Source organism: Cryptotermes secundus, unplaced genomic scaffold (assembly GCF_002891405.2).
Source record: "Cryptotermes secundus unplaced genomic scaffold, Csec_1.0 scaffold51, whole genome shotgun sequence".
Lineage (NCBI taxonomy): Eukaryota > Metazoa > Arthropoda > Insecta > Blattodea > Kalotermitidae > Cryptotermes > Cryptotermes secundus.
The window spans coordinates 294,945-308,632 of record NW_019737980.1 but is presented as its reverse complement, the minus strand read 5'-3'; the positions used below and the strand labels follow the sequence as shown (position 1 = coordinate 308,632).

Genomic DNA, 13,688 nt, shown 5'->3' with positions numbered 1-13,688 from the left:
CACCACAAATCTCACTTGACAAGACCCGGGATCGAACCCGGGCTAGTGCGGTGGGAAGCCAGCGACTAACCGCTTGAGCTATAGCGCGGCGTCACAAGAGATGTTACTCAGCATACATTATTACTGATGCTTAGGAATAATGAAAGAATAAGGAGGATTTAGAGGAGATGATACAAAAAGAAAAAGAGAACAAAATATTTATAGCCTTGTATATGAGCTGTTTTTGAGAGTGGCGATATGATTTTTTTTGAAGACCCCAAAATGTGTTACTGATAATTAGGAAAATTATTTTAAAAGCATATTAAGTTCTAAAAGTTTGTGACGTTGGTACATTAATACAAACATTATTTGTCTGCACTTTATCCATCGTTCTGTTTTTATTTAAAAACAGAACGTTTCGGAGACTGGATTTTGTCTCCGTCTTCCGGTAAAACCTACTCAGTTGGACCAAATCGATAGAGAAGTCCCTGTCTCCAAGCATCTGTACCAGCACCAGACAGGATGTAAGCCAAGCACAACACAAACCGTCTGCGAGTGCTAAGGAAAAACATTAAAAAGTTAAAACTCCACACGTGTGAGGCCTTGGACCGTAGAATTATCTATTTTGATGCAGATACTGAAAACTGTACACGTATGAAGCCTTGCACCAAAAATGTATGAAGGTAAAAAGGTAAAGTTGTCCCTATGCTTAACTAATTAAGCATTACTCCATGAAGACGTATGGGGGAGTTCATGTATAGATCCACATTTTCTTGATCTCGGCACTAGCTGGAGGTGAGTGGTCAGCTTTACCCCCGGGAAAGAGCCCCTGGTACCCATTATATAGGAGGTTGGGTGGACCCCAGAGCCGGTCTAGACGACGTGAAGAAGAGAACATTCTTGACCCCACCGGGACTCGAACTCCGACTCCTCAGTCGTCCAGCACGTAGCTAGTCGCTATACCGACTGCGCTATCCCGGCTCCTAGAGAACTACCTATTATTTCTATTCTGGTTCAGATAACATTATCTATTCTGCTGGAAATATTAGAAACTCCTCTCATATGAGGCCTTGCACCAGAGAACTGTCTATTCTTAAAGGTCTCTCTAGTGCAACGCCTCATACGTGTGGCGCTTTTAATATTTGAGTGTTTTGTCTTAGCTCTCGCAGATGGATTGTGATGTGCTTGGCTTGTATACCCTGTCTGGTGTTGGTGCAAGTGTCCGAAGCTGGGGTGTACCTCTATTGATTGGGCGAAACTGAGTAGGTCTTACCTGAAAACGGAGACAGAATCCGGTCTTTTAAATGTTGTTTCAAAATGAAAACAGGACGTTGGATAATGTTCGGAAACGTAATGTTTACATGTTAAATTCTATCCAGCCGTGTCATGTTTAACGTGCAGCAGCTGAAATATGTCATGGACGGTTCCTCTTGTGTACGTGTTCTGAATATTTCATGTGTCTTATTGATGTGGGCGTGTAATGCCATTTATATAACCTATACATGCACGTGGTCCTTAATAGATTCATAGACAAGAATTTAAATGTCACCATTGGGAAGTGTATTACAAAATAATAATTAGGGATTTTACGGAGATTTTAGCAAAATTGTTAATTATTATTAATTGGATTTGATCTTCTCCGGTATTTAAGGTAGTTTAAGATTATGAAGGCCGTTTGAATATTTTGTTGCTGTCGGTGCATGAAGACTGAAGTAAATACGAACATGGAGCAGGCATGCATTTATCTGTTCGTTTGTTAAAGTAAAGAAAATTTGAGGTTCACCGCAGTTGAGCCATTGTTTAAATCCTGAAATTCCTCGGTAACCACACATTACACCTCATGTTAGTAGCAAAATATATGCTTTAAATTTTCAATGGATGCATCCTGCTGTGTTAAATATATAGATTTCTCTATTAAAATCCATCACAACACAACAATAAACAGCTTATGATTAACAGTATTTTGCTACATGTTTCGGGTTTTTAGAAAGCCATCATCAGACAAATACACAATTAACTTGTTCTTAATCTTTATTTTTTATTGCATTTTATGTTTGGTAGCGTAGTTGGTTGAGGCACTTTGCTACAAGCCGGAAGGAGGCGGGTTCAAGTCCCGATGAGGTCTTTCGATGTTTTTTTTTTTTCAATTAACCTAATCCTTCCAGCCGCACTATGGCCCTGGTGTCGACTCAGCCTCTAACAGAAATGAGTACCAGGAATTAATTAAATAATTTTCCTGGGGAGTAAAGCGCTGCCGGCGCGTAAGGCTGACAACCTTACCGCCATCTTTGAGCCGATTGTCTAGATAATGTGGGACCCTCAACGTCTCACAACCCTATGGGACTTCACGGCCCGTTACAGGGATAGCTTTACCTTTTTTTTACTTTTTATTATATTATGGTATATTGTCGAAAATCGAACACTGCACTGAGTTATATGGTATGCAATCCAATAGCTTAAGAACACTTTAATTGTGTATTTGCCTGATGATGGCTTTCTAAAAAGCCGAAACATGGAGCAAAATACTGTTAAACATCAATTGTTTTGTTGTTGTGTTGTGACGGATTTTAATAAAGAAATCTTTATATGCTTATAGAAGCATATAGAAGCATTATGCTTCAGCAAAACTAACTGGAATTACGAAGTGTTGCATGTTTCTTAAGTAAATTTGTGAAATAAATTTATGCATCTCATATTCGAACGATTTCAGCCCTCGTTAAGTGACTCAATCTTTCACCGACATTGTACAGGCTTAGGAGGTAATATACATGCTTGTGTTTATTTAAGCATCACATCATGAAGGGTTGTGGGAAGTGTAGGCATAGCTCCATGCATTCTTAATCTGAGGCCGCAGACGTTATGTGGATGGTGGAAATAACGGTGTTCGAGGCGTCCTGCTAGTAGCTAGCGTCCTCTAGCATATGTTAACCAGCTAAAATCAGTTGTCACTAGCCGTGGTTATCACATGAGTATTACTACCTCTGTGTCCAAAGTAGCTGGAAAATTGGAGGGGAATATACGGAGAAAGCTGGCTCAAAGGTAACGTTTCTGACTCGTATTCGTGAGGTGCACAGTTCGAATCTCGGTCTGGACACCGACTGTCATGTGATATTTCGCGGTTTTCCTCAGTCCCTTCAGGAAGATTCCTGTACAGTATCTTAAATTAGGCAACGACTCTTCCTTCTACGTCCCTTCCAGTTCACTATTCAGGATTATCCAGCCATTAGTCGCAATTGCTGACAGCGTCATTAAATAAACTGCAAATAAATAGAAGGCATTGTAGGTAATTACGCTCGAAGGGGAGGTGGAACAATTCGAAGGGCTGTGTAAGGCGTCTATTCGTGCGACTGCCTTCCATGGCCTCATTATAAATGCGGGTGAGGGGTTAGCTTAACGCCCTGGACGCTTACTTCCAGGGAAAAGGGCCGATTGCGTACTTGGTTGAGACACTGTGCTACAAGACGGAAGGTCGCGGGTTCGATTCCCGATAATGTCGTTGGATTTTTTCAGTTGACATCTTTCCAGCCCTTCAATGGCCCTGGGCTCGACTCAGCCTCTTAACATAAATGAGTACAAGGACTCTTCCTGGCGGCAAATGGCGGCCGTCTCTTAAGGCTGAGTCTCACCGCTATATGTGACCGATTGTTTAGATAAAATTTGGGAGCCTCGACCTCTCAAAACCCTATGGCACTTCACTGCCTGTTACAGGGGTAAATTTACCGTTTCCCCGTTCGGTAGAAGGGTGAGAGTCCAACGCAAATCTGTACTGGGCGGGAAATAGATGCATTCATGTCCCTGTCGGGAATCGAGTCCCGGTCATCCAGCACGTAGCCAGTCACCATATTGACTGATCTGACAAACAGTAAATCTGAATCTTCAGTAGAAAGGGACTTGGGGAGAGGAAGTCGCGTCACTTCTTTCGACTGGAGTCAGCAAGTCAAACGTGAAACCAGTGGTAATCGGACCCCCGACATGGGTACCCATTATAGCGCAGAAGCACAGCCATTGCACGCCATTCTCTGCCGCTCCTCACTCCCACGCCATGACATGACGGCCGGAGGTTAGACATTACGTAATGAAATACACATGCACCAAATGAGAGTGGTCCGATCTAGAAAACCGAGATTAACGGCCGTGGGGATCCGTTGCGCTGACCACATGACACCCTCTATCCGCAAAAGTTGGCACTAACTTCGCCGACAAGCGGCGGTCGCACGATAGGTATATTTCGCTTGCGGACTACAGGCCACGGAGTTTTTTTTATGGGGGGGTAGCACCGTAGGTACGTGAAAAGTAGGGACCGGATTTTTATTCCCTAATAATCCCTTAAATATGTATACATTTATGCATGAAAAACTTCCGAAATATGCACATAAAAATTTATACCAAATATTAAAATTGATTTTACATTATTTTAAGACCAACAGATCAATATTTAAGTTCTCTTTATGTAATCGCTGAATGATTCACTTGCAATAAAACGCTATACTTAAATACAAATCATGCAACAAAACCAACATACTTCATTACAAATTTAAAAAACCAACGGTACTCACATTTAGCTCTCCGAACTTTCAACTTCTCTTCTGTTGCAGTTCACAATTACTAAATGTTTTAGGTTTTCCATAGTTAGTCGCCTCCTATTGTCTCGTAAGATGTCCTTATAGCGGGAAAAAAACTTCTTTCCACCTCACAGGAACTTAAGGGCGCATGTACGAAAGCCGCTATTTGCTCCACTGTTAGTGATTTTTTACTTGGCAGTTCAGTACATTTACCGATTTAAATTTCTTCAATTTCACAAATTTGTTCATATCCTGGATTTTTTGAAAGAATGCTGTGTACTTCTTCCTTTACTACTTCACCAACTCTTCCAGGAATCGAATTCAATTTGGAAATGGTGGTTTTGAACACACTTAACGGCTGATACAAAGTAATATTGCTACTGCTTGCCTCCAGTGACGAAATGGCGGATGGAAGATGAGAGAAATGAGCAGATATGTAGGAAAGATTAGTTTCTAGTTCTGCGTTTTTGGTGCATCTTGGGCAATTTGAATTGATGCTGCACTTTTGGGATCAAATGTATTCACGACATTCCTAACTGTTTCTAAATGTTCGGTATACTAACTCGCTGCACACAGCCACGTGCTCCAGCGCGTTAAAATTGGTTCCGGCGGAAATGGAACGCTCGGTGCTACTGCTTTAAAGGCTTCTTTTTTGTATGGCGCTTTAACAAATACCTCCTTCACAGAAGACACCAACTTGTCAACAAGCGGAAAATTTGCACGAATTGTTTCTGCAACACGGTGCAACCCATGGGCAAGGCTAGTCAAATGTGTCATGTTTGGAAATATAACTTTAAGAGCAGTACCGGCTTTCATCATATAACTTGCGGCATCAGTCACAAAGAGCAATACGCGCTCATACTGAATGTCATTTGGCCATAGTAAATTCATGGAAATGATAAAAAATTCGGAAACTGCGGAGCTATTTGTGGTTTCAAATTGCTCTACCGCAAGAAGATATGGGGTAGATTGTTCATTCTTATTAAGGGATCCAACTATACAATTTGAAATAAACTGTCCCCCACTATACAATTTGCAATAAACCGTCCCCCACAATCTTGTGTTTCGTCGATTGATACCCACACAAAATTATCTTGAATCTTATCTCCTCCTCCTCCTCCTCCTCCTTCTTCTTCTTCTTCTTCTTCTTCTTCTTCTTCTTCTTCTTCTATGGCCCTAATGCTTATAATGCTTTCAATTGTAAGATCGTAACACTGCTTCAGGTAATTTTTGCGCACAGTAGATTCATCCGGCACTTTTCACTGTGTATACTTCTCTGTGAAGTTTCTCAGAGTAGGATTGGTTAGTTTCCACAGCGGAATATCTGCCGCTAAAAAGGCTTCGCATAAATCAAAGGAAAACTGTGAAAAAACTATTATTAGAAAATTCACTAAGCAATTCTTTAACAGGAGCACTTTTCGTGGATTTAATTTTAATATTCTCTTTGTGTATATTAGTGTTCAAATGCTGAAGCACATGAAAGCGTTTTTCACAACCAACTGTTTTCTCACACGCTCGGCAATAAAGAATTTCATTATCCGTACTTATCATCTCTCCTTCGAACTCCCGCTGATACAGCTGTAATTTAGTTTTCTGACTTACTTTCACTTTCGGCATGACTACAGAAAGCTAAACAAACTTAACTACAGACTAGTCACCACTAATGTGAATGGCCCCCAGCTTCAAATGAAGAAGCGTAACGAACCTCATGGAGACTTCGGAAATAAGTAAGTGCAGTCCCTTATCGGTTGAATAGTATTACGTTGATAGCGGCTACATGTGAACGCTTCCGACTAATCTCTTCGCGGCCACTTTGATGGTACGCGGATGAGGCAAGTTACGAGTAGAGGGATCGGGGAAGTCCCGTCCTGGGTATTGCATCAGAAACATGAATCATGACGAAATGTTGAGTCAAATATGCAACATATTCTAATACGGAAAAGAAAAATTATATACACACGACCATGACTGAAAATTTGAACATAAAATTAAGAAATATATATGATAAACATTTTAGAAAGGAAATATGCAGTATAAATAGAGATTTTCGAAAATATGATGCTTATTCATAAAACAGGCAAAATATGCATTTATATGCACCATCAAACCATGTCCAAAATTTAAGAAATGAAGTAATTCATACGTATATCCAAACGAGCATACTTTCTGGTTGAAAGAAAGAAATATGCATTTGCATTAAAATCCGGTCCCTAGTGAAAAGTCAGGAGCTGTGTGGAGAAGGCGTTTAATGTATGGCTCTGAATTTCTGCTTACACATACGAGTCAACAACAACAACAACAACAACAACAACAACAACAACAACAACAACGCAACTACACAGGCTGGCCAATGAATCTGCAGCTGAAGGAGCACGTGTAAGAGAGAACAGCACCGCACTTACATCCAAGAACTACACGATAACACGAATACACCCACGCCGCAGGAAAGGTTGCGCAAACAGGTCGTTCGGACGAGTAGACGATACCGACAAGAAGCATGAGATTTAACTGGTTTTAACTAAGTTTAATTATGCCTGATCTCTATAAATTTTAAATTTTAAATTTTGTAATTAAGGCGTATCACATTAAAAATGATAATGAAACTGTGACATACCGTTCAGTGCAGCAGTTTTAGCGTAGTGGAGACACCTGATGATGGCCATATATGGCCGAAACATGTTGTGAACGAAGAAGAAAAGTGGCTATCGGGTTACATTAGTGACGGATATATAGTACAAAAAAAACACTTCATGGCCTGTAGTCCGCAAGCGATCTATACCGACCGAGCGACCGCCGCTTGTCGGGGAAGTTAGTGCCAACTTTTGCTGATAGAGGGTGTCGCGTGGTCAGCGCAACGAATCCCCACGGCCGTTTATCTCGGGTTTCTAGACCGGAGACGGATATATATTAATATATATTATATGAAATAAATGATATATTGATGTAAGAGGATGCTTTAAATACAATATTTCACCTTCATTTATTTATAAGTTTTATATTCAGTACAGATTATTTCTAAAACAGACGTACCTTCTTTCATGGAGTTCTTTGGAGTTAACTGGATAACTGCAGCTGTCTCACTTATTGCGGTCCGTGAAGAAACGAAAGGCTGAGTGGTGGAAATTAATTAATGCACAGGTCTGTCGTGTTTGTGTTTCTGTACAACAGATTGTTTACTGGTAGTATTCGAACAGATCGAATTTGGCTCGGACAAATCCACGAGCACAGTATAGGAATGAGTCCCTCATAAAAGAGAAACAAACTCCGTGGTATTAGTCCGCAAGCGAACTATACCGATCGAACTTCCGCCGCTTGTTGGCGAAGTTAGTGCCAAAATTTAGCGGATAGAGGGCGTCTCGTGGTCAGCGCAACGAATCCCCACGGCCGTTAATCTCTGTTTTCTAGACCGGAGCCGCTATTTCCTTGAAATACCTCCTCAATTATCCTCACGAGGCTTACATACCGGAATGATATGAACGCTGTACATCGCATTGAGTGAATTGTCAAGAGAATTTAGTAAGAAGGAATTTTTCTGTTGATCACAAAAACAAAATATCTGGGTTGACATCAGTCTGATTGAGAATATCCAGACACAGCGACCTATCGATCATTCTATACACATAATGCAATGGAGGGATCTGCAGTTAAACGTATTTTTACAATTATCAGTTTTCTTTCTTTGTCACGAAGCCCTAGAAGATGAGACTGATTTCGCTTCATAACGAAACATTTACGGAAATATGATGATATGGGATTCTTTGACAGTCTGAAACGGAGACCGTGTTTGGTGGGACCCTTGTCTCGACGGCATGACGCGTCCTCAGGTTGCTGATAGAAGAGACGCCCTCCAGGTATGGAGGGACACCGCGAATATATCGAATAAGCAGTCGCGGACAGTGAACAAGGGGTGGTCCTCCAGCTGGGGGTGTTGGACGTAGGGCTAAAAAGTCACCGTAAAAAATAGCTTGTTACAAAAATGTTCAAAAGAAGAGTATAATTTTTCCTGTTCTGTATGGGTGTGAAACTTGGTCTCTGACATGAAGTGAGGAACATAGACTGAGGGTGTTTGAGAAGAGGGTGTTGAGGAGAATATTTGAACCCAAGAGACATGAAGTGACAGGAGGTAGGAGAAAAATTGCATATTGAGTAGCTTCAAAGCTTGTATTCTTCTCCAAGTATAATTAGAATGATTAAATCAAGGAGAATGAGATTGACAGGACATGTAACACGAATGGGAGAGAAGAGGAATGCATATAGGATATGGTGGGAAAACTGAAATGAAAGAGACCACTGGGAAGAACAAGGCGTAAGTGGGTGGGCATAATTAAAATGGATCTTAGGGCTAAGATGGGGATGATCTGGCTCACGATAGGGACCAGTGGAGGGCTTTTGTGAACACAGCAATGAATTTCGGTTTCCACAAAATGCTGGGAAATTCTTGAGTAACTGCAGAATTGACGGCTCCTCAAGAAGGGCTCAGCTCCATGAGTAAGTAAGTATGACACTGAGATGCCATTCTCAGAAAGAAATACATTTATTTAAGATGGATTCTGTATATGTAACCTTCGCTTTAAGTATTCCATATAAATTTTTGTTCGTTGATGCATAAGTATGAAGTGTATAGTGACAACAAAACCAAAAAACTCCGTGGCTTGTAGTCCGCAAGCCAACTGTACCGACTGAGCGACCGCCGCTTGTCGGCGAATTTTAGTGCCAACTTTAGGGGATAGAGGGTGTCGCATGGTAAGTGCAACGAATCCCCACGGCCGTTAATCTTGGTTTTCTGGACTGTAGCTGCTATTTCCTTGAAATAGCTCCTCAATTATCCTCACGAGGGTGAGTTGACCCCATTCGAGACCCACTACTTCTCAGAAAATCTGGCAGCGCCGGGAATCAAACCCGGGACCTCTGCAGCAGTACCCAGAAACTCTGACCACAAGACAACAGAGGCGGTCCCCTTCCCAGAAAGGAAGACGTTTATTTCAGATGGATTCTGTGTATGTGTCCTTCACTTTAAGTACTCCATATGAATTTTTTGTTCGTTGTTACATAAGTATGAAGTGTTTAGTCACCCTCGCTCAAAATAACGTAAAATATTTCTTCCGTCCATGTGATTCAATAACGAAACAGTTTTACGCTCTGTCTATTCTTTGTAATAGACCATCGCTTATGTTCTCTCGGTTTCATATCCTGCCACACTAGAATGAAGGCCGTATAGTGCACGTGGATAGTTCATTTGTATATGGTCGTGGGAAGCGGCGATTTGAAAATAGCCAGTCGTAAGTAGTGTTGCATAATCTGAGTCAGCAGGCATGACTGCCTTTTGTTCTCACAACGGTTACAGAGGCAATAACACAATTGAAAGTTATTTTACCACTTAATTTTGATAATACAGGAAACACTTTGATTGATACTCTGCTTTCCACCTGTTCTCACGTTGGTTTCTGGACCCTGAAGATGGAGGTGACTTTCAGCGAATACATGTTATGTCCCGGAAGATTTTAATATTTATTTGATTGATACTTCCACGCTCTTGTAGTGAGACTTATGTGTGCTTTGGTTTGGTAAAGGTTTACCGATATTTCGGTGGAACGTTTTGCCTTCATCTTCGAGGTATACCATTACTCGTACCCTTCTCCTGTGAAGATGGAAGCGGTACGTTCCTCCGAAACGTCGTCGAACTTTTTTTTCAAACTACACGACGTGACATCTCAGAAAACAGTCTGACTCATAGTCTCCGCCTTTGGAGCCTCAGTTTTCATAGTGTGAGACCTTCGTATCGGTTTCTGAATTTCTGTATTTGTTAAAATAATTCCTGAAATGTTTGAGGGAATCTGCGCAAGTGTGTGCTCCATTAGGCCTTAATCCAACATGTAATATTCCAAGTGCATGAAGTGAATTTCGTTGGTTGTGGCAATCCCTCTTGCGCGTGGACAACATGTCCAACCAGTTCTGGAAACCCTTTCTACTTTACTTCTGGAGCACTGCCGACCATTAACACAAAAATGGAGAGCCCTCTACTATAATGTTTCGTATGAGTGGACAGGAAATTATACATTATCGAGCAATAAGGATTTAATAAATTTGATGCCTGGAATGGACCGCCTCTGTGGTCTAGTGGTCAGAGTTCCTGGCTACAGATCCAGAGGTCCGGGTTCGATTCCCGGCGCTACCAGATTTTCTTAGATGTAGTGGGTCTAGAATAAGGTTCACTCAGCCTCGTAAGGATAATCGAGGAGCTATTTTAAAGAAATAGCGGCTCCAGTCTAGGAAACCGAAATTAACGGCCGTGGTAATCCGTTGCATTGACCATGTGACGCTCTCTATCCGGTAAAGTTGGCACTAACTTCGCCAATAGGCGGCAGTATTCTTTTTTTTTTTTTATTGCTAGTGGGGTGGGACTAAGTCCCTTGTACTGCGGCCACTTCTGGCCTATTTTACCAGCCCCAGATGATAGGTGAGGGTGATTGTGGAGCAATTGGTGGAATGAAGATTGGCAGGGGAAACCGAAGTACTCGGAGAAAACCTGCCCCAGCACCACTTTGTCCACCACAAATCCCACTTGACCAGACACAGGATCGAATCCGGGCCGCCGCGGTGGGAAGCCAGCGACTAACCGCTTGAGCTGTGGCGCGGCCTTAAATCTCCGTATTCTTCTCCAACTATAATTAGGATGATCAAGTCAAGAAGGATGAGGTGGGGCAGGGCATGTAGCACGGATGGGGAAGAAGAGGGATGTATATAGGATATTGGTGGGAAAGCCAGAAGGAAAGAGACCACTGAGAAGCCCAAGGCGTGAGTGAGTGGACAATATTAAAATGGATGTTAAGAGAGATAGGATACGATGATATTGATTGTGTTGATCTGGCTCAGGATATGGACCAGTGGAAGGCTCTTGTGAACACGACAATGAACCTTCGGGTTCCAAAAAATGCTGGGAAATTCTTGAGTAGCTGCAGTAGTGGCGGATCCTCAAGAAGGGCCCAGCTCTCTTAGTAAGTATGAAATCTCTGGCTGGGTCCGACCCCCTGAATAACGCCATGACAGTAGTCGCAAAGCGTGGTCCCATGTTTTGAGGAGAGAACATAGATTATAAGTGAAGAGCTCTATATTCTGGAATATAGCGCCGGGTAGTCGAGTAGAAGTTGACCTGTGTTTCGGAGGAATGTACTGCCTCCGTCTTCAGCGTCGAAGATTAAGCCAAGCAAGTAGCCATCAAGGACCAAGCGCAATGTACCGTGAGGAGCCCAGATCTGACATAAATGACGAATGTTTGAAATTAAATTCCTCAGGAAGAGAAACATGGACTTCAGCAAGATAAATTAAGCTGGAAATGAAGATATTGACTAACATAAGAGTTTCGTGATTCACGTAATTTGCCTAAAATTGTCGAGGATGTGAAATGCAGGTTGCGGTGGGGTGCACATATGGTTCGCATGCACGAGACGAATGCAGTATTCTTGTTTGTAAGCCTTTTGATGAATAGTCGCTTGAAAAACAGGAAGGACATAGAGGGACGTCAGATTAATATTCATATCAGAAAATAGGTTGCAAGAATGGAAGATGGATTGTGTACAGTAGCGGACTTTGTTTTTGACGACATTGAACTTTCGGTTTCTGATAACAAAGGCTGATTCTAGAATGTGTTAAAAAAAGAGAATGTAATAATTTGAAGATTAATAACTCCGATAGTAAAGGTCAAAAGTTTAAAATGATAACTATGAATTCCGTCACTGGACGCTCGTCTCACTCAATAGAGTTTGTATCCTCACAACCATTTTTTTTTTCAATTAGAGTATGTGTTAAGACTTTAATCGTCAATTAGAATAGATTTAAGCCAATAATTATGAGAGGCAAGTCATTATTCAGGAAAAACTGGGAGCCACGTATCGGCCTCTCTCCCGGCGGAAGATAACCAGTTTCAAAATCTTTAACCGCCTCTGTGGTCTAGTGGTCAGAGTTCCTGGCTACAGATCCAAAGGTCCGGTTTCGATTCCCGGCGCTACCAGAATTTCTGAGAAGTAGCGGGTCTGGAACAGGGTCCACTCAGCCTCGTGAGGGTAATTGAGGAGCTTTTGCAAGTAAATTGCGGCTCCGGTCTAGAAAACCGAGATTAATGGCCGTGCGATCTTTTGCGCTGACCACGCGACACCATCTATACGCTAAAGTTGACACTAACTTCACCGATAAGCGACGGTCGCTCGGTCGGTGTAGTTCTCTTGCGGACTAAAACCACGGAGTTTTGTATTAATTATACAGAAAGTAAGAATGGCTGCACAAGAAACAAAAAGTGTTTAAACTATTTTGGGTGGATAGCTTTTGGAGAGAGGTAATTTTGGAGACATATCTTAAGGAAATCAACTGTGTAGATGCGAACTTGATTCATATCGCTCTTGTGTTGGATCGCGTGGTGGCGTTCTTTGTTAGTTCCAAATGAATAGCAGAGTATTTGCGACATTTAGACCAATTTACCTTTAAATTTTGTTTACACTTTTGAGGATGGTTGGATCGTGTGGATTTGGTTTGGAGTCAGTTGTGAGTGAACATATTCAAATGTGATTTCTCTTTGTGGCAGGGATGAATTCAAGCTGTCTACAGAATGGCATGAATGTATCGTGTCCTCAACAATCGCCGCTGCTTGGATGTTTTCACTCATCGGCGGATGGCTGACAGGTACGTTGGGACATCAGTGTAGATTTGATTACTTTCCTTATAATAACGCGCATGCGCAATGGGACTAGACTGATAACGCTGTACTTACTTATTAGCTGAGCCCTTCTTGAGGAGAAGCCAAATCTGCAGCTACTCAAGAATTTCTTAGCGTTTTATGGAACCCGAACGTTCATTACCGTGTTCAAAAGAACCCTCTACTGGTCCCGATCCTGAGCCAGATTAGTCCAATCCATACCATCCCATTCTCTCTAAGATCCATATTCACCCGCCTACATCTTGTTCTTCCCAGTGGTCTCTTTCCTTGTGGCTTTCCCACCAGTATCCTATATGCATTCCTCTTCTCCCCCATTCGTGCTACATGACCTGCCCACCTCATCCTCCTTGACTTGATCATTCTAAACAGAATAAAACAAGAGAAGACGGACGGTCTTGAATTTTTGTTTCCTGACGACTGCGTGATGTAAATTTCTTTCA

The 13,688-nt window shown here is 41.9% G+C and overlaps 1 protein-coding gene across 3 annotated transcripts in view; it reads left to right on the top strand.

Moving 5' to 3' along the window:
- Window positions 1-13,688, top strand: part of LOC111870501 (proton myo-inositol cotransporter) — a 170,678-nt gene that overhangs the window by 15,565 nt on the left and 141,425 nt on the right. For all 3 annotated transcript variants that reach the window (XM_023862835.2, XM_023862834.2, XM_023862838.2), the window contains exon 2: window positions 13,117-13,214. In XM_023862835.2, the coding sequence (XP_023718603.1) occupies window positions 13,117-13,214 (98 nt within the window). The remainder of the gene's footprint in view (window positions 1-13,116; window positions 13,215-13,688) is intronic.